This window comes from Sorex araneus, chromosome 2 (assembly GCF_027595985.1).
Source record: "Sorex araneus isolate mSorAra2 chromosome 2, mSorAra2.pri, whole genome shotgun sequence".
In the NCBI taxonomy this organism is placed as follows: domain Eukaryota; kingdom Metazoa; phylum Chordata; class Mammalia; order Eulipotyphla; family Soricidae; genus Sorex; species Sorex araneus.
The window spans coordinates 270,597,498-270,623,811 of NC_073303.1; the positions used below are offsets into that span (position 1 = coordinate 270,597,498).

Consider the following 26,314-nt stretch of genomic DNA (forward strand, 5'->3'; position numbering starts at 1 on the left):
TGCAAACCTTAGTTCCCCTCTTTCATGCCAACCCATGCAATAACTTCAAAAGGATAAAAGGAAAGAATAATCATATTTCAAAGCTTTTGTGTGAAGGCCAGTAATCTTGTCTTTAACTCGCATGCATTTATAACCATAGTTGCTTTATTACATTATGCTTTCATAAATATAATAACAGACCATTTGTTACAAAAAATATAATAGAACAGTCAAACCATTCAGAAATGAAATCCAGAGTCCATGGGATTTCTAGGAGAAGATGAAAATGAATTAGACAGCGTCAAATATAGGCATCTTCAAAGGGAAAGAGATCATTTAAGTTTGCCTTTTACTTACCAAACTATGTTCTGCATATTTTATTGCATGTGTCATCTTGCTTATCATAATCCAGCCAGTGAGTGTTCAAAAAACATAAAATCCTACAAATAAAATACTGGATATGAATGAACTTACAGAAATGACGACAATGAAGTTGAATAGTACCTGACTTTATAAATCAGTTTTACATCCTAGTAGTGTTCCAACAATACATGATTTAACAATAGGAGAAAAGCTGGAATGTTTTTCATTTTTATCCATAAAACATAAATGTTTCATTTTCAGAGGATAAGCCGTTTGAAAATCTATCTGAATCAGCCTGGTATTCTCAATCAATATTTGCGGTGATTTACACTGGATGAATTTATTCTAAGGCATTCTGTGTTTGCAAAAAGGTTTCAGTAAACCTTCTATTTGAACAAATCCAGATATATCTTAGTGGACAGTTGATCTTCAATTAGTTTATGCTGAAATCTACACTTGAGAGAACCCAGGAAACCAGAACTTCATCTAGGTAATTAAATGGAGATGCCATAAAAATGAAAAATATAATACTTGATTTGAATTTTACACCATAGTATGTCATTTACTTTAGTGATAAATATGAGAAATTGTTTCAAAAGCAATGCAGGCAAAAACGCAAGTGTTTTATGCTATGGAAGGAAGGAACATTGGAAATGAGAGTTAGATATTTTCAGCGGGTCTGTTTCTCTCCTAAATGGTAAGGGAAGTAATTACTAAGGGAATTTAGTATAATTTTTAAAAATTAAAAAAAAATTTTAATGAATCACTGTGAGATAGTTACAAGCTTTCATGTTTGGGTTACAATCTCACAATGATCAAACACCCATCCCTCCACCAGTGCACATTCCCCACCACCAATATCCTGGGTATAGCCCCCCTTTCCTACCCTCCCCCTGCCTCTATGGCAGACAATATTCCCCATACTCTCTCTCTACTTTTGGGCATTATAGCTTGCAACACAGACACTGAGAGGTCATCATGTTTGGTCCATTATCTACTTTCGGCATGCATCTCCCATCCCAACTGGTTCCTCCAGCCATCATTTTCTTAGTGATCCCTTCTCTATTCCATCTGCCTTCTCCCCTCTGCTCATCAAGCAGGCTTCCAGCTAAGGGAATTTAGTATCTTGAGTTCTCTTCTGTGATTTGAGCGTAGTCTAAATCAGTCCATCTTCCACTTATGGTTCACAGGGAATTGTAACTGTGTATTTTTACATGAGCTTGCTTACTAAGATTGGTTAGTGGACAGGTCAAAGGTGATCTGTCTTCATCATGAAGGACAGTTGAAAAGCGTAATTATACAGAGCATGTTGAAGTGTTGGTTAGTGTGTATTCCCTGTGTTTTGGGGTCACCTGTAGCAGTGATCGGCAGCCACTCCCAGAAGCAGTGTTTGGGGGACTGCATGATGGTGGAGATTGGAACAGGGACTCCGCAGCATGCAATGCACGGGTTCTAGCCTTCCAAACTTATCTCTGGCCCCATGGCAAGAGTCTGTGAAGTGCGTGTGTGTCTACATATGCTCACGGGTGCGTGTGAGGGACTGAAATCGAAGTGGAGAATGACCAAAACAAGAGAGAAAGATGAGAAGAACATTATGAAAAATCTTGTCAAGTCTACAGAGGAAAATAGGGAACTGAGGACACAGGTATCTCACCGGCTGTGTAGGGTTGTTTGGTTTGTGGATGAAAACTTGACTTAAGTGTATGTGACCACTTAGTAAAATAATCTGCCATTCTGAATTGTCCTTGCTACCAATGATAAGGAACCCAGAAGTTAAAACATTTCCTCTTAAGTTCCTGGAGAAAAAGATCCTAATGAAATACAAATGTGCATTAAATATATATTAATAATACATGAGCATATATGTTTTAATGAATGTATATACACACATATAATCATTAGTGATGTCAGTAGGGAATTATTTTTAGTGTATTTCCCTAGTGCATTTGGATAAGACTGAATATTTAGAACCATTTCCTTCCACCAAAGCAGTCTACATGGATAAATCATAAAATTTATGCTCCTAAAGCCTTGAGAATAAAAATGAAAGGAGAAGAAACTAGAGGTATTTCTGTTTATTTTGATTATTCTGTTTGCTGGCCACACCTGGCAGTGCTTAGGGCTTATTCCTAGCTCTGCACTCAGCAGATCACTCATTGCATGACTTGGGGGACCAGAATGGGTGGCGGGGATGGAACCAGCACCCAGCTTTCCAGGCAAGCTCCCTGCCAGCTTATTATCTCTCCCTGCCAGCTTTCTATCTCTACAGCCCAGGAAGATCACTGTCACTGTATCACTGTCATCCCATTGTTCATCCATTTACTTGAGTGGGCACCAGTAACGTCTCCATTACACTCAGCCCTGAGATTCTAGCAGCCTCTCCCCACTTGTCCTTCCCAACTTGGAGGCTCTTTCAGGACCAAGGGAATGAGACCCATCGTTACTGTTTTTGGCATATCAAATACGCCACAGGTAGCTTGCCAGGCTCTGCTGTGCGGGCGGGATGCTCCCGGTAGCTTGCTGGGCTCTCTAAGGAAAGAATCTAGGTTTATTGATAAAAAACAGTAGTTTTAGGGAAGCTTTGGGAGTGGAAGGCAATGAGGGGGCTCTGGGTGGGGCTAGGCAGGCAGAGAGGACCTTGGTTTCAGCCCAGCTATTGCCTGACTCCTGTCCCCATGTCACCCTCTCAAAAAAGAAAATGCTTCTATTGGGGTTGTGAGCCGGAGAGAAAGTACTGAGCCGTGATATGCTTGTCACTGCCCCTTCCTCCTGCACCTCTGCCATCTCTTGTGTCTCTCTCCATGCCAATGTGCAAGAGAACACAGTGAACCTTTCCGGTCAGCCAGCTCACTGCACTCCTAATTGCTAAGCAGTGACCCTTTCCCGGGATAGATAAGGGGACATCTGCATTTACGCGCTTTTCTGTGCAAGGGACAATAAATAAGCCAACACTAAACTGGAATGGGAAGTGCAGGGGGACCTGGTTTTGGAGGACAGGCTGGTAGCTTGGAGCAAGTCCTAGTGCTGGAGAAAGAACACTGTGGCAGGATGGGCAGAGCACAGCCCTGCAAGGTCCAGGAGCACTGGCGCATTTCTAAAAAGTATTGTCCCCCGCCCCCGCCCGCCGCTTCCGGGCTCAAAACTGGCGTCAATGTGGTCGTCATAGATCAGACACGAAAAGCAGCCAGCGCGAGCGGTCCCCTCCCTACTTACAAAGAGGAAACAGGCGCCCATCATCGCGGCCTTGACTGTCACGTCCAGGTCTGCGGGCACGTGGATCCCAAAGTTGTCGGCGTTGGTGAAGACGCCGTTCACGAAGCCGGACCAGTACTTGGAAATCTTGCCGATGGTCAGTTTCTCGTTCATGGTCCTCACCTGCGGGAGGTGGGGTGGGGGAACAGGTGGTTTTCCATGGCTCAGACGGCTGACCTCTTGAGGGAAGCTATTTTATTTGTCCTCTATTCATGAACCAATCTTGATTGGCTTATGTGACCACAGGTTTATAGATCTAGCCCTCCAGTTCACTCCAGGAACCCTGTTCTCTGACAGTTTTCTAATCCATCATTTTTTAAAAAGTTGAATCATCTTGAGATACAGTTACAGACTTACAAACTTGTGATTATGTTTTAGTCATACAATGATCGAGCACCCATCCCTCCACCAGTGCCCATTCTCCACCACCAATGTTCCCTGTATCCCTCCCACCATCCCACCCCCCTCTGTCCCTTTTACTCTCTCTCCTTTTGGGTGTTATGGTTTGCAATCACTGTCACTGTCACTGTCATCCCGTTGCTCATCGATTTGTTCAAGAGGGCACAGTAACGTCTCTCATTGTGAGACTCATTGTTACTGTTTTTGGCATATCCAATATGCCACGGGTAGCTTGCCAGGCTCTGCCGTGCGGGCTCGATACTCTCGGTAGCTTGCCGGGCTCTCAGAGAGAGGCAATATGGCTTGCAATACAGGTACTAAATGGCCATCATGTTCGGTCCATAGTCTACTTTTAGCACACATCCAGAATCCTTTCTCACAGCGAGAGGGTTGAACTGGAGGGTCCCACCGCCATACTCCCACAGCGACATGAAGAAACCATACATCCCCACCATGAGGAGTGGATGAAGAAAAGAGTCCAGAAGCCTCAACAGGGATGACCCACACAGAAGATCTCTCCGATGAAGAATCCTAATCCATCTTAACCCTACCCCAAACACAAACTCTTCTTAGCAACTCATGCAGAGCCTGTGACTGCGATAAACAATTAGGCTCACGCCACCACTAGATGGCAGCAGACACACAGTCTAACGGTCGTGAAAGGGAATAGCTAAAAGTTCCAAGTTTGAACCTGATTTCATGCCTAGTACATAAGGAAACAAATGGCCAAACTGAAAAAAATGCTTCAGTAAAGAAGAGAAAAAAATCTTTAAGGTAGACTTGAGAAGAAATGCAAGCAACTTTTGATATAATTTGTAAGCGCAAAAATTTTTAATGCAAAGATTTTATGATTATGGACCATTTGCATATTATTCGTTATGGATGAATCATTTGGGATAATGACACACTTTAAAAACCTAGTCTGGAAACAGCCGCGGGATACCGGAGCAGTCTCAGGCCGGGGCCGGAGCTTGGGCTCCGGCCGAGATTCGACCCGGGTGGCCATGCCTTTGCACAGCCGCGTGGATGTGGAACGAGCAGGAACCAGAGACAGCTTTAGGACTTGGGGTTCCAGCGAGCACTTGCAACCATGTATGCAGACTGTGAACTAAGCTTTTGCTACATGCTGTTCCAGGAAGGGAAATGATTCATTTTCCAACTTAAATCTCCCTGAACTTAATTACTATAATACAGAAATTGTATTGCGACTTTTTATCTCCTCATTCTCATCACTGGAAAACTTATTTTCAAAAATTTCCTTGTCAATAGAGCTGTATTCCTGGGGGATAAATTCCAACAAAAATAGTGAGTCTGTGTTGAAACTCCAACAACAATAGTGAGTTTTGTGTTGAAATCTCGAATGTAATCAAGGTAAAGAGAAAAGGAAGTGAAATTATCAGTCACGCACGGGGGGGATTTGGGGGGTGAGGGGTGGGATGTATACTGTTTTTTTGTTTTGTTTTTGTTTTTATTGGTAGTGGAATATGGGCACTGGTGAAGGGACAGGTGTTTGAGCATTGTGTAACTGAGACATAAGCCTGAGAACTTTGTAACTTTCCACATGGTGATTCAATAAAATAAATAAAAAAAATAAAATAAAAACTTAGTCTATTTTTTTTTTTGCTTTTTGGGTCACACCCGGCGATGCACAGGGGTTACTCCTGGCTCATGCACTCAGGAATTCCTCCTGGCAGTGCTGGGGGACCATATGGGATGCTGGGACTCGAACCCTGGTCGACCGCGTGCAAGGCAAACGCCCTACCTGCTGTACCATCGCTCCAGCCCCCTAACTTAGTCTATTTTTAAAATTCACAAATGTACCATACAGACACTTTAGACTCATTCTCTGGTTCGTTTTTTATTTTTGATTCTGAAATTTAGATTTAAATTCAGATTCTCAAAAATCTCTTGTCTTGGAATGGAATCCTCTGAAGCTCTAAGAAAGAATCACACCTTGCCATTTGCAGCAATATGGGTGGAATTAGAAGGTATCACACTGAGTGAAATTGGAAGGAAAGGCACAGATACAGAACGATATCTCATATGTGGGACTTAAAGATTTACAACGTAGTAGCAACAAATGTCTAAAGGCAACTCAATGGGAGAACTACCCACATAATTAAATTGGTGGTGGGGTGAAGCTTAGGAGTCTTTTGAGAAGGGTGGTGGATAAACTGGTGATGGGTGTGATGTTAGAATTTTGTGTGTGAGAAACCATTAAGAATATTGTAAGCCACAGAATCTCAATAAATACACACCTTATAAAAGAAGAAACTATGGATGTCAACATTAAAAATGCAAATTTTCTTTACTAAGAAAAGAGAGTCTCTTGCCCCCACGCCTGGCTGTCTTCCCCGGGGCCCTTCGGAGGGGGTGGGCTTCAGTTTCCCTCCCCGTCCCGAGCAAAGCTTCCACAGCTGAAGACTTCAGGAGCCTAGCCACAGCCATACTCAAGGCCCCTCTCCACACGTTCGGACGAGCCTTGTGCATGAAGGAACCAGCAGAGGAACTCAGGTATGTGGGACCCGGGGCTGAGACCTCCAAGGCTGCTCGGATTGAGACTGGGCCTCTCTCTTCTGCCCAGATTCCCCATTTTCCAGTAGCCAGGCGGTCACACCCAGGGACTGCCTCCGGTGCCGTGTAATCCCACCAACGGCCAACATCCAGAAACTATAAAACCAAGCTCCCAGAAGCAGCCACACAACATCTTATAACCTAGTTCTCCCTCTGGGAGAATCTGGCAAGCTACCGAGAGTTTCCTGCCCACATGGAGAGCCTCGAAAACTCCCCCTGGCATATTCATATGCCAAAACCAGTAACAATGATGGGTCTCATTACCCTGAACCTGAAAGAGCTTCCAATGTGGCACCATTGGAAAGGACAAGTAGAGAGAGGCTTCTAAAATCTCAGGGCTAAGATGAATGGAGACGTTACTGAGACTGCTTGAGAAATTCGATGATTAATGGGATGATGATGATGATGATGATGAAAATTAAAATACAGTTAAAAATTTCTAGTCTTGGGCTAGAGAGATAGCATAGGGTGAAGTTGTTGGCTTTGCATACAGCTGACCCTAATTTGATCTCCAGACCTATATACAGCCTTATACACACCACGAGTGATCCCTGACCACAGAGCCCTGAGCATCACCAGGTATGGCCCCCAAATCACAAATCCAACTAATCAAAGGACAAACAACTCTAGTCTTTTTCAGGTAGAAGAAGTCTACATTTACTTTTGTCAACTAATTTTTTTCTATCTCAAAAACTAAAAATTATTCAATAGAAAATGGAAGTTTTATGCGAATTTTCTTTACCATGGGTACGAAAACTTTCATGTCTAAGTTCTCAAAAAAATATATGACTTTGTTTCATATTTTGCCTTTAGAGAAGTTATGCCAAATCCGTTTGAAATGAGGGGAGATTAGGACAGTTCACTTTGCAAATGTTGCCATAATTCTCTGCATAACTTCACATATTTTGTGTCAAATATTCCCCACCTCTATTAAGCTAGCATAATCTATAATACTGTTATTAACAGGTCCGTGCATCCATCATTCCAACACCACTCTTTACAACAAAGTGAAGTGCGACTAAATATCTAGCTTTTCGCTCTCTAATTTTCAAAATTTGAACTCCAGTACCACATATGAAATTTTTAAAATTTGAACCCCGACACCACAGCTGAAGAATTAGGAATATAATATGGAAAGGATGGCAAGAATGAGGCGAGAGGAGAAAGGTGCTTCCTGAGAGTAGCTACTAACGAGAAGTTACCATTACAGTCTTAGTTCAAGCTGTGCTTTGAATTTTCTATAGCTAGTAGGAGGTATTCTATCAGAGATTGCTTTCATGTGCCTATGTGTTTTTTAAATTTATTTATTTTGCATCAGTACAGATATTATTATTGTATATTTGCTGCGATAGCCTGCCCACCATAAGTGGAAGGTCAGGGTCCTCTTATCCTAAGTCCCTTATCTCACCTTCAGCATTCTCAGAGCACAGTTTGAGGGACCATATCTCACTATTGTTTCCATTGGGGATTACCTTGTCCCTAGCTTTGTTTATTTTTTTTCTGCTCATGTGTGATATTATCTTAAGTGAAGAATTGTATTTAAAACAAATTGTCCTGGTATCATTGAAAAAGTGGTATGGTGAGCCCAATTATGCAGTGGGACTATTATGTTGTGAAACTCTGTACGTTGTATTGTAGGTAAATAGTGTCCTACTAATCTGCAAATTGTCCTACTAGGAGTATGTGTGAATGAAGGAATGAATGAAAAACAGAAACTTTATTTGTTTGGTTTTCCAGCCACATCCTCTTAGCAGTTTGTAGGAGCTACTGCAGGCTTGGTTCTCATGGGTTACTCCTTTCAGTATTGGGGGACATATGGTGCTGGGGATTGATCCTAGGTCTCCAGAAAAGCTTACACCTCAGACCATTGGACTCTCTCCCTGGCCCTTAAAGTTTTAATTAGACCATTTTCTCTGCTAATACATATTTTCAGGAGAAGCTATTAAGATTATTCATATTTCTCCTGGTTGAATTGACAACTACCTATAACTTTTGACATTCACTATACCCTAATGTGTTCATGAGATTAGATGGCATTGAGATAACAAAATTGGCAAGGCTTGTGACTGTAGTATTTAAATTATTGATATTTTAATGAAGTGAGCTTCTGAATTGTGATCCAAATTGGAATATGTTGCCACTAAGAACATTGGAGGGGGAGGAAATGAGATTTAGGTTATTTAAGATAACATAAATAAATCACATATAAAATTACATACATATTTATATTCAAATATAATAATTTTTTTATGTAGCAGTTGTCCCGTTGTTCAATTTGCTTGAGCGAGCACCAGTAATGTCTCCATTTGTGAGACTTGTTGTTACTGTTTTTGGCATACTGAATAAACCACGGGTAGCTTGCTAGACTCTGCCGTGTGGGCGGGATATTCTCAGTAGCTTGCCTGGCTCTCTGAGAGGGATGGAGGAATCGAACCCAGGTCGGCAGCGTGCAAGGCAAATGCCCTACCCACTGTGCTATTGCTCAAGTCCAGGAGTAACCCCTGAGCATCACTGGGTGTGGCCCAAAAAGCAAAAAAAGTTATGTAAATAAAATATATATTTTTTTACTGCACGAGTGCATTAAGTTCAAAATCCCACAGGTCAACATTGTACAGTAGATTGAAAGGACTTCTTGGGCTTTGTGTCCTGGAATTCTGAGTTAATATTGGCATGCAATTATAGGTTTCATAAATTATTTCACAAATATATTCTAATCTACATAAAATATTCTATACACTTAATCATTTGAACATATAAAATTGTAATATGTGCAAAAAATGAGAACTTAACCAAAAACTTTCTTGATTTTGTCAATCATACCTCAAAATCCACATCGCCAAAACAGCTACACGTTGCACAAGGACCAACAATTTTCAAAATATCTTCTCTGTTAGCGTTTTGGATTGTGAATTTAGGCCGAAAGGGGTCCCACTTCTGTGCAACATAAGCAACTAGCGTACCAGGAGGGGCTTCTATTTCTAACTGTAAGAAGAAATAAGGACAGTATAAGAATTTCAAGGATCACCATATTTTACTCTTACTTTAATACTAAAGAATATACTGTATGGGAATATTAAAGAATATACGATATGGGACTTTATTACTAAAGAATATACTGTATGGAATTAATTTCAAATCCAATAGATAAGTCTAAATATGTCCTTCTGAGGAAGCAAAACAATGTTTTTTAAAAAACATTCACAAAGATTCAACATGGAGTTATATGTTGGTCACTGTGCACAGAAAGCTGACATCTTCCGTTTTCCTAAAGAGAACCAATCTCCAGACACTCTCCTGGGCTGCTCGGGTGCCACGTGCAATAACTGTCCAAGCATTTCGCTGGTTTCCACCTATCTGGTCCTCTGAACTGTGCTCAGAGCACAAGTCTGTTTTGATGCCTCACTGACCAGGTAGTAGCACTGTAGCACTGTCCTCCCGTTGTTATCAATTGGCTCGAGCGGGCACCAGTCATGTCTCCGTTGTGAGACTTGTTGTTACTGTTTTTGGCATATCGAATATGCCACAGGTAGCTTGCCAGGCTCTGCTGTGCAGGCGGGATACTCTCAGTAGCTTGCCGGCTCTCTGAGAGGGACGGAGGAATCAAACCCGGGTTGGCCGCGTGCAAGGCAAACGCCCTACCCACTGTGCTATCGCTCCAGCCCATTGACCAGGTAGAAAGTGTGCATTTTGTTCCCTTCAGACTTTGAGCATCTCTATGTACAAAATGCTTCTCATAGAATTGATTACGCATGCCCATTGGATTTTTATTTCACATCATCCAAAGTGTTGAAGACTAGAAATTATATCTTGAAAGTTTAGTGTTTTACTCTATTACCTTTTATTCCCCTGATTTTTTATTTTCTATTTTATTTTGACATTTTATATAGCCAGATCGTCTCCTATAAAATAATCTGGAAGTGCATACAAGTAACACAATCTCTTTTTTCTTTTAAATCAAACCAACTTACTATAATATAATTTGGTCTCTTTTTTTTAAGCTTAAGTACATATCTGCAGTTTTCTTGGATATGCTTAAGTGTTTCAAGAGGAGTGTTTAGAATTCCATAGACTTGTTCAGTGATAAATTTTAAAGTGATTGGCTATATCTTGACCAAATTAAAAATATATTAGTGGGTATTAACAAAAGATACTTCTTATGTTTAATTTTATATAAAAATGAGCTACTGTGAGGTAAAACATTAATTATCAGAAAATTTCAACAAGCCATGTAAAAACATCTTGGGGGCATATTTTATCTTTAATAGCTTAAGTGAAATATAGAAATTCTTGGGCTATACACTTAAAAGCATCTTATAAATCTCATCAATTACTAATATGGCCCTATTAGTAACTGGAGATTAGCTTATATATATAGTTAGGACTTTCCATAATTAACTATCTTCAATGTTACTATTTATTCTCCATTGTGCCCAGTAGACTACTTGCTCATAGATTCTCAAGAGAAAGACTTACACTTACATGAATTTAGCCAAATCAGGTTTCATTTATGATGGTTCCTTAGTGTGGAACCATAGATAAGTTACCTGCACACTTTTTATACCAAGTCTCTCCAGTAACAGTGTACAGAGTTAAATTTATTTTTTCAGCTCAAAAATGTCAGGATAAGAAGGGTAAGTACCCCTTTAGTACCAACTTAATTATATTATAGATGATATACTATATATGATAGTAATAGTAATAGGACTACAAGGATAAAATCTATCATATAGTAAAATAAAATCATTGATCTATTTTTCAATAAAAAACCCTCTATCTTATAAAATCTTGACGTCTGACACAAATGGGGAACTGTAAAGTGTGATCCAGTAATAATAAGTAATAATACCTAGGCGAGCACCCACCAGAGCACTGTAGAAGAATTTAGTATCACCCAGCACATCCTCAAAATTGCTTGTTACAGATGACAAGTGTAAATTTGCTTGTTGGTGGAACTCATAGATTTTCCAGTTATAGCGCATCAAAGGGGCATTTGTATAAAGAGTGAGTATCTTCAATTAACACCACAGAAGCCACTCTATCAGCACATCATGTTTGATTAAGTGTCACTCTGTGGCCCTTGATATATACTGTGATTTTTAACTAATTAAATGCTGTGGCAACCCTGAACCCACCAGATCTACTGGTACCAGTTTCCTGGCAGCACATTCTCAGGTCCCTGTGTCACATTTTGATGATTACCGTAGTATTTTAAAAGCCGAAACTTTATTAAATTTGTTGTGGGGATCTGATGTCACTGACCCCCTGATGTTATTATTGTGATTGTTGGGGATGTCTAAATGTGTCTCACTTAATCAATTGTTGCAAGCATGTGATCACTCTGACTACCTGTCATTCCCATCTCTTGAGTCTCCTCAGACCCTGCTGCCCCACTTCTCTGAGACACGGCAATAGTGAAATCAGCCCCATGAATAACCTTACAAGGGCTCCACGATATTCCAGTGGAATGGAAGACTGTATTTCTCTCATTTCTAGTGAAAAACTGGTGATGATTAAACTGAGTAAGGAAGGCAGCTCAGAGGTTGAGGGAACGGCTGGAAGCTTCATTTTGAACGTGTCGTAAAGATCCTGGAGAAATTTAAAGTGTGTAACTGAACGCATGGGTATGAGGGGGTAGTAAAGCCTTTATTTTCTGTTTCACATGGAAAAAGTTTGAGTATCTGAAAAGTTTAAATAAGTCACAAGATTCCCTTCAGAAAGCCTAATTCACTGATAGTAGGGTCTTGACCATATTCGTGGTGTTATTCGGACATCAGGTGACATATCCATAGCACATTTGCTAACACTATCTTAGCCATGTTACCTGAACTATAATAATAAACATGAAACTATACTTTTTTTCAAAAAGCCTAATGGAGAGCAAGTCCCCAGCTGTCTCTCATCCCATGAGATGACGGAGGTAGGGAAGCAGCAGAAGGAAAGTCAGAAGCTAGCAGAGGCTGGAGCTCCAGGGCGAAAGAAGAAGCAGAGCCCTTGGCATCAGAGTGCAGGGAGAAGCAGCCGGTGCTGACGGAGAATCTACAGCGAATTCTCCAGAAGATGCAGCTGCGATCATTGGGGTGGGGGATGGGGGTGCACTAAACAGCAGGTGTTCGAGGTGGGGGAAGCAGCCTTCTGTTGAGGACGATGCCGCTTAAGACTCAGGGCGAGGGAGGAGAATTCAGCATCTGTCTTTGCAAACACACTCTTGTTGGGAGGAATGCCTCCAAGTGACTCTAGTGGAAATCAGTGCTTGTTGACTGTTCGGAGTATCCCAGGTCCTTTCATAATTAGCCCAACTCTTCCCCGTGCTTCAGAAATGGAATCACAAAGCCTGGATGACAGCACCTCTGCTTAGAAAGGGATTAACTGAATATTTACAGCCCACTGTTGAGATATACTCCTCATAAAAAAAAATTCCTTTTTTTACACCCCTCATTGGCAGTGCAACTGGTCACCCAAAGCTCTGACAGACATATGTGAGGAAATTAATGTTATTTTCTTGCCCATAACACAGCACCTATTCTACAGCATATAGATCAAGGAGCCAGATTTGGTTTTCAAGTCTTACTCCTTAATAAATATATTTTGTACAGATGTATCTGCAACAGATAGTGAGTCCTCTGATGGATCTAGAAAGATTCCTTTGGAAAGGAATTACCATGACCGATGCCAATAAGAACTTTCATGATTCGGAAGGAGGAGGAGAAAGTAGCAACATGAACAGGAGTTTGGAAGAAGTGGATTCCAACTCTCCTGGATAATGTTCAGTGGAGGATTCACTACAGATGTCATACACTCAGCCAAAGACCTAGACTTAGAAGCAGAACCCAAGAGGTGGCTGGATTGCTATTTCGTGAGGGCACTGGGCCAGGTAAGTTCTACTGATTTTTGTGGATGAGCAAAGAAAGTGGTTTCTTGAAATGGAATATATGTCTGTGGAAGCTGGTGTCACTGCGGAGGAGAGGAAGACGCCAAGTGGGCTAGAGCACAGTTGGCCAAGTCTTGCCAACAGAAGGGGCGGCCGGTTGAGTAGCTAATGAAGAGGACTAAGTGTGGGTATCCTCGCACTTGAAAGGAGAACGCAGGTCAAGCAGCTTCATCTCTGACTCCAAGTTCACACCTGGATGAACACCAGTGGCCCTAGATGGCAGGAAAAGTAGCAGTTCTCACTCACGTCAGGTGTCCAGGAAGCAAAGGAAAGCTCGAGGGACAGAGACCAGCAACAGGCAGAGAGGCAGGCCACCAAGCAGCAGACACATTCCAGGGGGGTTCAAGCATATGGAGACCCTGAGGGTCAGAACAAGCAAGAGCTCAGCGTGGACCAAGGCTGACACACACAGGAATCTGTGAGGACCCCACATGAAGCTTAGGCGTAGGGCACCGGGGGACCCACAACTACCTTTGTCAAGCTGTGATGCAAAAAAGGATGACTTCATAAACATCTGGGTTGGAAGGCTAATTTTGTTTATTCGCATTTTATTTTTGAGGGGACTTCCAAGTGGCACCCAGGAGGTCGGGGGACCCGTTGGATAAGTCTTAGCCAACCAGGGGCTGTGGGTTCTATGCAACAGTCCAAACTATGTGGTGCTGCTCAGGCCTCCAGGTGCTGCTGGAGATACCTAGGCCACCCCAAATGTGCTAGAGGCTTCTAGGGCCACATCTGGTGGTGCTTAGGGCCCTGCAGGGCTGTACTCAGTGATGCTTGGGTTACCAGGGTGGCACTGAGAATTAAACTCAGTTTGTAAGGCATGAGCCCTCATGACTATACTATCTCCCAGTCCCTGTTTGCCATCTACATAAATAAGTCAAAGATCCACATCAGGTGGGGAGAAAGGGACTCTCCTTCACTGCTGGTGGGAATGCCGACTGGTTCAGCCCTTTTGGAAAACAATATGGACGATTCTCAAAAAATTAGAAATTGAGCTCCCCTTTGACTGACCAATACCACTCCTGGGAATATACCGAAAGAAGCAAAAAGTTATAGTAGAAATGACATCTGTATTTCTAGTTCATTGCAGCACTGTTTACAATAGCCACAATCTGGAAAAAAACAGAGTGCCCAAAAACAGATGACTGGTTAAAGAAACTTTGGTATATCTGCACAATGGAATACTATGCAGCTGTCAGAAAAGATGAAGCCATGAAATTTGCATATAAGTGGATCAACATGGAAAGTATCATGCTGAGTGAAATGAGTCAGAAAGAAAGAGACAGACATAGAAAAATTGCACTCATATGTGGAATATAAAATAGCAGAGAGGTACGAGCTTGCAATGATGCAATTTCTGGCAGAAATTTATCTGGGCTTAGTTACTAAAATACTAAAATACAGAAATCCAAAACCGTGCGGCTGCTAGTGTGGCTGCTCGACCTCATATCTCTTCATTCTCAGCAATGGAAAACAAATTATCAAGTGCTTCCTTTTCAGCAGGTCCGACTTTGGGGGGAGAAATTCCAAACAATAATAGTGAGTTTTTTGTTGAAATATTGAATGTAATCAAAGTAAAGTGAAAGTAAAGTTAAATTTATCAGCTACACAGGCAGGGTGGGGGGCTAGGGAGGTGGGGGGCAGGGGGGTGGTATACTGTGATTCTTGGTGGTGGAATATGTGCACTGGTGAAGGGATGGGTGTTTGAGCATATTATAACTGAGACTTAAATCTGAAAGCTTTGTAGTTTTCTACATGGTGATTCAATAAAAAAAAAAAGAAGAAGAAGAAGAAAGAAAATAAATTAAAAAAAATCCACATCAGGGCTGGACCAGTTTCATCATGAACCTTGTTGAAATGATAGCAAAGGACTTTATGGGATACATAAACTTACTTGACAAGGCAGTGACAGGTTTAAGAGGACTGGCTTGAATTTTGAGATATGTTTGTTCATATGTGCGTAAAATGCTTTCAAACATCATCACATGCTACCAAGAACTCTTCGATGTAAGAAAGTGTCAAGGTATGTGGCAGAAGTTATTCTAGCCTCATTCTATGAAATCGACCCTGGGGCCCTATCTTTCATAAATCACCACCTGGACTAGTCAGTATCCAGCAGTATCAAGCAAGACCCTTCTGCCAGCAAAAAGATACAACTCCCAGGGAGTTCAGATGATGATTAGACTATCCCTCCCCTCCCCCATAGAATGACTTTTATTTAGAGTAGGTAGGATATTTTTATTTAGGGCATTAGAATATGTAATTTTTAGGACATAATTGCTGGAGCGATAGCTCAGCGGGTAGGCATTTGCTTTGCACGTGGCCGAACAGGGTTCGATTCCTCCACCCCTCTCAGAGAGTCTGGCAACCTACCCAGAGTATCTCACCCACACGGCAGAGCCTGGCAAACTACCTGTGGCGCATTCGATATGCCAAAAACAATAACAACAAGCCTCACAATGGAGACGTTACTGGTGCCCGCCCGAGCAAATTGATGAGCAATGGGATGACAGTGACAGTAACAGTGACAATGTAATTATACATTTAACAGAACTGCCATATAAAGGAAGCTTAATAGTTATCATCCTGGGTTTCAGGAAACTCCAAAAATGCATGAGGCTTGCTTGACTGCAAGAGATCATTCCACTGTGGTCTGTAACACCCCAGACCCCCCTCCCCTGCTCTCTGCCAGTTTTAGATGGCAAAGAAAAACTGTCAGTGAACCACCAAATTCTCAAGTATCTCGGCCTTACTCACACCTTAGAAGACGGACGTGCCCCAGAGCACCAGAAAAGTGCCGTTAGGAAGGACACAATAGCCAGTCACTTGGCATAGGCCAGGCCCCTCCCAGCACACCCCAGGCCGTGACTGACCTCTTGGAGGTAACAAGGACACCAGCAGCTGTTACACCTCAGGGGTCTGTGGACCGTGATGACCTCTTGGCCCGAGTTGTCCGAGACCCTCAGGGTGCAGGAGCGCAGGGTGGAACAGAAGGTGCGATTGAAGCAGAGACTTTCCTCCACAGCGAAGTAAATCCTCTGACCCGAGCTGTTTTTAATCTCATATTTGTTGGTGGTCTCGTTACCCAGTATCACTAATGGAGCAAAAACATTTCATCCAACAGAGGTCATTGCTTAGCAACCAGCCCTTTAAGTAAGTAAAAGAAGTAGCGGTAGTGAAACAAAACAAAACAAAACAGAACAAAGCAGAATAACTGGTAATTACATATTTCATAGTTTCCCCATACAAATCTACTTCCTTGCATTATGAAATTTGAGGGCACCATAAGTCAAATCAAGAAGAATTCTGAGAGCAAAGCTGTTTGGTCAATAAATGTTGATCCCAGCTCTATTTACCCTGTTAACATGCAATATCACATTTCAATGAAGGAATCAATATAGAAAAGAAAACCTAATGCTCAACTAATAATTCTATCAATGTTTTAAAATTTATTAGAACAATTAAGTGGTAAGAATGATTTTTTTGTCTGCAATCCTCATCTAATAATATATATCTATAGCTCTACATACTGCTATATCCATTTTGACAGTTTGGGAATAATATAAAATATTAAAAACTTTCACAACTAATTTGAATTTAATTAGAAATAACTGTAATCAATACTGTTAAATTATTTGTTTTATGAATCACCAATACAATGATAAAACAGTATAAATTTAGATCATTTTTGGTCCTCAGTGTTAATATTTATAAAATTTAAGAAAATTATGTCATGGATCTGAAGGATGAACTACGTTTTAGGGTTTTATGATAAAAAAATGGTAGATTCTGAAGCACAAAAATATTAAAATGAAAGGATATATGAGCAGCTCTGTTCATTGCTACACTTAGTCCAAAAGATATGGAAACAACAAACAAGATAACAGACAACAATGGATACTGAAACGACCAGCAAGACGCAGAAGCATCTCAGAAGTGCAGTTACAGCAAAGGAATCGAGAAGCTTGTCTGTGCATGCAGTGGGATACCAGGCAGCTGCAAGAATGGGGGAAATCCTGTAGCTATGTGAGTGGGACAGGAAGAATTCATGCTCCGAGAGGTCAGAAGGAAAGGGAGAGGTGCAGAATCATCTCTTCCATGTGTGGAGCTTGGAGATATGCATGAAGGGAGCAACAAATGGCCCAAAGCAACAATACTCTGGAGTTGGTCTGTAGAACTGAGCTTGAGTGTGTGTCTATGTGTGTGTGTGTGAGCTGTGGGGGGGGGGGGTTAACAGGAGGGGTCTTTGGGATGTTGGTGGAGGGAAGTGGACACTGGTGTCAGGTGGGGTGTTGGAATGATTTATGCATGAAACCATTATTATCACTATTGCAAACCATCGTATCTCGGTAAAGATCTGCTTTCAATGCTCTATTCACAATGGCAACACGCCCAGAGGCTTTGGGTCGATGCTTTTAGTTCTATCTGCCACACCAAGAACTCTGCTTTTCCAAATCTGTATAGATTATGGGCATTTAATTTGGTTCTGTATAAAATATCTAGGTGAAAACAATAAAATTGAAACCAACGCTGTTTTCCGCCGTTTTAACCACAATAGAGTCCAAGCTACTTACTTCCAAGGAGCTCCACCTGCTGGTGTATGATGACCAGGTCTAACTGTTCGGAAACAACAACAACAGAAGGGGAATAGGAGTGTTACCGCACACCACTGCTCTCTGAAGCCTCCGGAGAGACCCACATTGACACATTTCCCAGGCTACTTGAAATCAAAATACACTTTGTTTTGGGGGACCCCACCCAGTGGTGCTCATGACTTCATACTACCACTGTCCTCAGGGATCACTCCTGCCGGTGCTCGGGGGACCATGTGGGGTGCTGGAGATGGACTCTGGGTTGGCTATGCACAAGGGAAGCACCTCCCCCGCTGAACCTCTGCCTCGACAGATCACAGTTTATTATGAAAAAAAATTTTTTTTCATTCAAGTAAAACATTAAGAACCGTGGGCTGATGGAATCAGAGAGAGGGTGTGGGAAGGAGCACTGAGAGTGCTCCTTTTTTTTTTTTTTTGCGCACCCTAGCTAATAAGGCTGAAGAGGTCTTAAGCCCCCCCTTCTTGGCCCAGGGGAGGGGCAGAAAGTGAGGCGCTGGCCTCGCATGCAGCTGATCCCAGTTTGGATCCACAGCCCCACCCAGGGCTCGGTCATGGACTCAGAGCCAGCAACAGCCTGAGTAACACACACACACACACACACACACACACACATCAAAGCATAAAACTGAGCAGCTGTGGGGCAGAGAGGACCATGGGAAAATAATGAGGGATTTTGCTAACACTGGTGGACGGACTGACGTAGCTCTCTTCAGCTATAAAATAATAACTTCAACGCTACGTAAACCCTAACACCTCAATTAAAAATTAAACAAATGTCTTCAACTAAGGGGAAATAAAATTTTTATTTGGAAACCAATAGATGTAAGGGAGGTGGCACCGTGCTCTGGTTTCTCTTTGGCCCTCACCTCACACACCCGTGCCCTCTGGCTCACTCTCAGAAGAGACAAAGGTCCCCCATGACTGGAGGAAGAGGGGTGCTACATTTCTTCACTCACACCTTTCTTTGCCTAGAGAAGCAGAAACCCTGCCTGTGCCAACAAGATGCCACCAAGAGGTCGAGGTGTGTCACCAAAGGCAGGAGAGTCAAGTGCCCAGGAGGGAAGTGATTTCTCCAGTGGTGGAGTGACCATGCATATCTGAGCAGTGATCCAATTCCCCAAGTCTCCTGGACGAATTGCTTTCCATGGAAATGTTTTATTTGTCTATTTCAGGTGGAATGTCCAGGACTCAAAGATATACTCAGATGAAAAGCCCAAGCACTCTGGACAATACCAGTCATCATCGCGTCCAAAGATTTATTTTCAATGACCCTTTAACACTTTCTGCACTTTATAAGCTCCCAGGCATCTGGTAAACCATTACTAAGACGTGGCCATTTCTGAGCAGCACAGAACCAGAAAATACAGTCGTGTTATTCCCACCAGCCTTCTTGTCTATTCTGAGGTAGATGATAAACTAACTTTCTTTGCTTTTACTTATATCTCATGGCTGAAAGGTGCCCATGGTCCTTCTTTGAGACTCACAAAAATTATTGTTCCACCACAACTACAATTGAAGTTAGTCCAAATCCTATGGTAAACGATCGTTGAAACTGCTTTTGTGAGGAAAGTAAATTTGAATCCGTCTTGGCATGGCACTGTTGGCAGTTTGTGGTTTGTCTTCTAAGGAGGGTTGTGGGCTGAGGTGAACCTCTAATGGAGGTCTAGGGTTTTGTGGTGACGTCAAGGAATAGACAACTCTTCCTCTGTAGGGCAAGACTAAAGTTTGAGATTTGGAACTTTGACAGGTAGAGTCATGAACCAAGTTTTAGTCTTGAATTATAGACTTAGCAATGAGGTTCACCCACAGTGCATAGGGAAGTTATGTCTCTTTAATTAATTAATTAATTAATCTTTTGCTTTTTGGGTCACAGTCAGTGATCAGGGGTTACTCCTGGCTTTATACTCAGGAATTACTCCTGATGGTACTCAGGAGATCATATGGGATGCTGGGAATCGAAGCTGGGTCAGCTGCGTGCAAGGCAAACGCCCTACCCACTGTGCTATCGCTCCAGCCCCAGTTATGTCTCTTTAATATCTCAAAGCTGCTCTTGTTATTGAGTGAGATAGTCACCCAGTCAGCTTGTATTTTTTTTCTTTTTTGGTGGGTGTAAGAAAGGGCTTTCCCAAGCAGTGCTCAAGAAGAACAGAGATCCTTGGCTCATACTCAGTGGTCCAACAGGAGGTTTCAAGGGTTAAGCATTGTTTCTGCCCAGTACTGTGGGGGTGACCCAGCCACCTGGGACCAGGTATGCCGAGGATTGAACCGGGGTCAGTGACCTGCAAGCCTGTTGTTTAACCCCTGATCTGCCTCTCCAGCCCCCAGTCATCTTCTTTCAACACGCTGTCCCAAGTTACTCCTCGGCTTGGATCTGCTCCATGTGAGTAAACGCTGGCAGGTTAAGTAATTTACCCAAATACCAGAGTTGCAAATGTTAGGCCTGGGTTTGTACCTGTTCTATTCTTTTATATGTTTTCGCCCTTCTTATACTATTCTTACTAAACTGTGTCAGAGGCTGAGAGAAAGAATTCTTCAGTGATACTACAGAATTTTGGAGTGTTTTTTTTTCTTCCCCGTATTGGATCTATTCTTAACCCATCTCTTTCTCTTCACAATACTGATTTGATTACACTCTAAAATGGAACTTTCTGGATGTAGGACCTTGTGTTTGGTTATTCTGGTAGCTTCCCATAGCTGTAGCACTGTAGCACTGTCATCCCGTTGCTCATCGATTTTCTTGAGCGGGCACTGGTAACGTCTCCTTTGTGAGACTTGTCACATCTTTATAATAGTTAACAGCATTTTGTTTTCAAAGTTTCAAAGGATACTCATATATATATGAGCACATATGTGTTTTTATATACATACAAACACATGGATATTTGTGGATATTTTCAAATTGTTTACAGAAGCAGAATTTTCAATAGCCATTAAATAAATGTGACTTAAAAAGTGCACTTATTTTAATCACATTCCTATATATATATGTATATATATATATATGTATTCCTTATAGGCTTGTGACATAAATCTCTAAAATGCTCATTTGCCTTGTCACATATGCACTGCTTTAATGTAAACAAATGTTCTAATTAGAAACGAGGAAATCGTCCACCAATTTGTCAGATATTTTTCTTTTCTGGAGAGGATTCTCAGAGACATGTGTTTGGAAAATGCACTCGACATTAGAACTGAAGCCAATAGATTCATATCTCTACTGACTGTGAAAAAAGAGATGCGTTTATATCAAGCATCTGGCTTTGGGTGTGCCGTCATTCATGGATGGACGGACACGGGATGACCATATGTGAGCATCAAGCCCCGCCCCCTGGCACTGCTATATCACTTTTATACTTGGCAAAACCTTGTCTGACAACATTCCCAAACAGCTTGCAGCAGTTAATCAACTCTTGTCAGCTATTACAGCTGATCCTTCCCGCAGATGGAAGATGGTGGGTTCGCTTTTCCAGCTCTTTTACATTTCTCCCTGAGCCCCCTGGACTCTGCAGTACATTTGTCTGCCAGTGGGTTCTGGAGAAGGCATCTGCAATTATAAACATTTTCCCAGGAACATACGCTGCACGCAGCTTAAGCCCTATCAGGCATAACAGAGATCGCTTGTACCTTAAGGGAATTAACCCGAAGATTTGATTTTGATAAAGGAGATAGACTGTAGTTTGAAAGAATGCCAAACTAGCTGAGAACTGTAGCAGATGTGCTGACGTCTCAATATCAGGGCATCTTTTAATCTCCAAGATTAAACACAAAGCAACAGTAAATCCTACACCCCGACTCCTATTTCTGGTAGTAAAATTTCATGAGTGACTCCCAGAATTGGTTGGAATCTCTGTTTACCCACCAAATACTCCAACAGTGATTGTAACAAATAATAATGTGATTTTTCAGACTCAGCCTGGACATAAAACAGTAACATGTACATAATATTGTTAATAGAATAACTTGTTTCTGATGGATGTCTGTTCCACATGTTGAGTATAAGGGAACTTTCACGTCATTGTAGAAGTTTCTCCTAAGTCCCTGGATTCTAAGCACCCCTTTCTTCCTCTACATGTAGACTGGGTGAATATATCTGACTTCAACCTGCAACCTCAAACATTCTGTTGAATCTTTTATTTTCCAATTCAGTTGCAGCCTGTTGGGGTCTGAGAAACTATGTTCTATGCTTTTATATGTGCCGAGATCATAGCCAGAACTCAATAGATATTCCTTAAATAAGTACTTCTAGGTGATTAGACATTGCAGACAATTCCTTAAGGGTAAATTTGCTGACACTTTGACCAGTGAGCAGAGAGCAAATAAATACGCAGAGTGGCTCAATCAAAAATGCTTGGCCATGTTGTCACTTTGTTCATAAATACAGAAAGGAGAAATGTGGACCAAAGGAAACACACATTTCTTACAAATAATAGAACTAAGTCAGAGAAAGTTCTTTTCCTGTCATGATCCGGGATACTTTCCCCATTTCAATTAGTTGTTGGTCATATTTCCTAAAACTTGGTAGAAATGCAATAAACCCCCTATTGTATGGGGGAAGGCATTTGTGCAAATGGAGAATAAAGCAAAAGTCCACCTAGATAATTAGTTTTTGGTGGGGTGAGCACACCCAATAGTGCTGAGGGGTTGGGATCAAATCCAGGTCAGCCCCACATAAGGCAAATTCCTTAACCCGTGAACAATACCGGTATCCCTAACCCTCAGCTAGATTAAATCGAGTAACATTTCCAAAGTAGTTCCAAAGGTATACTTTGACCATCTTCTCCAGAGTTCATGTTTATGGTATCAATATGCAAAGTTACTGCACCCCACCACTGCCAACATGCCCGTGAACTCCCACCCCATTTCTGTGACCATAAACATTTCTGTGAGCATAGGAAAACTCTTGGAACACTACACTATAATAAAAACTATTTTTAAAGTAAGTTATTTGATTATAAAGGACATGGGCCCCCAGTTCTGGGCATGTCCAAACAGATGCAAGTTCATGTGGCATCAGAGAGTTTATAATATCCAGTAACAATTCAAATGATTAATTTTTTGTTCATTATTAGACACTATCGCACGGAAGAGCCTGGCAAGCTCCCCGTGGCATATCCGATATGCCAAATACAGTAACAGTAACAGGTCTCATTCTCCTCACCCTGAAAAGAGCCTCAAATCATTGGGAAAAACGAATAAGAATAAGAAGAGGCTGCTAAAATCTCAGGGCTGGCACGAATGGAGACATCACTGGTGCCCGCTCGAGTGAAACAATGAACAACGGGATGACAGTGATACAGTGACAGTGATCTTCCCCAGAAAGCAAAAACAAGCCCCAAATTGCTGAATACTATACTTGGCTGAACTGCAAGATGCTAGCCTTGTATTTCCTGTTAGGAGGATGCTTGTATAGACACAGAAGGAGGAAAACACCTGGCTCAGGTATTCGAGACCAGGAGGAACACTCCCCGGCAGAGGACGAGGTGGCTGCCATTCTTGGTGCCCTGGGTTGGAAGAAGACACTGCGAGGCTGCCATCTGGGTCTGCCGCACCGGGAAGAAAACCACGAACACCTCGACCTCTTTGGTTCTGTGAATCTGCTAGAGAACAAAAATGCCACACTTAGAAAAGCGGGGAAATGTGGGCCATTATCTTTAGTATTTCTTATCTATATGAAGAAAAACTCTATATAGTTATATATGTTATGTTTTCATTATATAGTACAGAAGTTTGTATAATGATTATAAAACAGCAATATATTATTACTTAGTATATTTAGTCACTTAATTAAAGAATATATTACTATTGGATATTTGCTATGATTGTGGCATATATACATATATATAACATACAAAGTATAAAATATATATAAAATATATGTAAATTTAGCTGCAGTCTTTCAACATCACCCCACTTGGGTTTATTATGTCAATAATGGGAGTTGATAGTCTCCTTGGGTCCTTCGGTATAACCGAGATTTCTTTCTATTTATTCACTTAATGAAGGTGGAATTTTGGCCTAGGGAATTACGAAGACGGTCCTGAAAAATCTGTTTCTTCTGAAAAATAATGGTAGACCAAACACAGCTGGGGAATTCTGAGTTAGCTAATCATCTACTGCTTTAAAATGTTTCTATTCATCCACTTTTGTGGTTATTACCGTTTGGAGGCAACCCACACCATTGACGTTCGGGGCTTACTCCTGGCTCTGTGCTCAGGGATCACCGCTGGTGCAGCTCTGGGAAGTGTATGTGGTGGCAGGGGTGGAAGCCAGGTGGGCTGGTGGGCCAGGTGCTCACACTGCGTCTTGACGTTGTTCAGTCCTCCTGTTACAAAGGCACCGCTCTGCCCCATCTCACGTTTCCTGCTCGCTACCACGTGACACACCGTCCGAAAGAAAGGGTAGGGGCAGTTTGTGGGAGTCTTTGGAAGACAATAGAGAAGCACGTAACACGAGGTGTTTCTGTAGGCAAATACACTTTCGCTCTGAAGCACTGAAGAACTGATTGAGTCACCGCAGGAGTTTCAGGCCTATCCCCCTCCCCCACGTGGAGGATGCATGGAATTTCTAAGGACGTTTTCTGTCCGTATCCATCACACTCCTCTGTGGAGGTTTGCCGTCGTGGTCTGTGGTTCTCCCTTGGAACTCCCTGAAGGGCTGGTGAAAGCAGACTTTGGACCCCCACTTCAGGGTATTTCCTATGCAATTGTTGGGGAGTGAAGGAGCTTTGACACTGGAGAACTTACATGTCTAATGTTGCGCCAGGTCAGCTAATGCTGCCGGTCTGGGAATAGACTTGGAGAACAAATTTTAGAGTCCATGAGAATATTTGGACTGGAGTGATAGCACAGTGGGTAGGGCGTTTGCCTTGCACTCGGCCGACTCGGGTTTGATTCCTCTGTCCCTCTCGGAGAGCCTGGCAAGCTACTGAGAGTATCTCTCCCGCACGGCAGAGCCTGGCAAGCTCCCCGTGGCATATTAGATATGCCAGAAACAGTAACAAGTCTCACAATAGAAACGCTACTGGTGCCCACTCGAGCAAATCGATGAGCAATGGGACGATAGTGATACAGTGCTACATGAGAATACTCAAAATGAATTTATGACCTCCTGAAAGGCAAGATAATTTCTAATTGAGCATGGGCCTTGGAATTTTGTATAAAAGCACCCTTCCCATTTTCTGACAGGAAGAATCCCTCTGAAACTCACCCAGGGTTACGTAAAATAGAATATTTACAGAATCCTATGATGTTGGGCTTTAATTTTCTAAAAGAAATCACCTGTTTTTGATGTTATTGCCATGTAAAATGTTATTACTTTAATTATTTATTAGATTGGAATGTTCACATTTGCTATTTACCCTGCATGTGGCAAGAGCCTATGCAATAGTATGCAAACACTCGAATAAATGATGCATGCAAAATTCTTCTTCTTTGTTAAACATATAAGTTTATGTTTTTATTGGCTGCATAACATAGGATTTATATTATTATTTTTCCTGTTGTAGTATTTTTCTCACATGACTGCCATTTGAGTATCTTTGTTATTAGATGATACTTTTAAAAAAACTGACAGTGTTTTTTCTACTCATTTTTATTAATTCAGAAATATCAGAGGTATCAAGTGTGCATATATTTGCTTTATCAACATTATGTTGCTTTAAATTTAGTAAAGGTCCTGATAGAATTTTCAAATATTAGACTGTCAACTATGGGTAAAAACAACTTAGATTATCATTGTTTGTATGTATCTAGAGACATATGAAAGAAAATTTCTGGCTCTGAATTAATGTATAAAAAAGAATTTTAGAGCAGCTGCAAAATGATTTGAATAAGCACTTTTATGATACATTACTAAAAATTGTGGAGCTATAGCATAGCAGTTGGGCGTTTGCCTTTCATGCGGCCGACCCAAGTTCGATTCCTCCGCCCATCTCAGAGAGCCTGGCAAGCTACTGAGAGTATCGAGCCCTAGAGGCAGAGCCTGGCAAGCTCCCTGTGCGTATTGGATATGCCAAAAACAGTAACAACAAGTCTCTCAATGAGAGATGCTACTGGTGCCCGCTCGAACAAATTGATGAGCAATGGGATGACAGTGATAGTGACTAAAAATTAGAGTGACATCTATATAATTCCATCCGATTGCAGTAGTTTTTCTTTAGCATGGACATACAAATTATTGGTGTCTACTTGTGTGTGTGTATATCTTT

At 41.7% G+C, this 26,314-nt stretch overlaps 1 protein-coding gene across 1 annotated transcript in view; it reads right to left on the reverse strand.

Annotated features, from left to right (window-relative positions):
- Positions 1-380: 380 nt before the first annotated feature.
- The window catches only part of LOC101537002 (phospholipid scramblase family member 5), a 32,506-nt gene continuing 6,572 nt past the window's right edge, over positions 381-26,314 (reverse strand). Inside the window, exons 2-7 of the mRNA XM_004602922.2 lie at positions 23,539-23,702; positions 18,070-18,112; positions 16,369-16,589; positions 9,388-9,549; positions 3,556-3,717; positions 381-419 (exon numbers count right to left, since the gene is read on the reverse strand). Of these exons, the coding sequence (XP_004602979.1) occupies positions 381-419; positions 3,556-3,717; positions 9,388-9,549; positions 16,369-16,589; positions 18,070-18,112; positions 23,539-23,702 (791 nt within the window). The remainder of the gene's footprint in view (positions 420-3,555; positions 3,718-9,387; positions 9,550-16,368; positions 16,590-18,069; positions 18,113-23,538; positions 23,703-26,314) is intronic.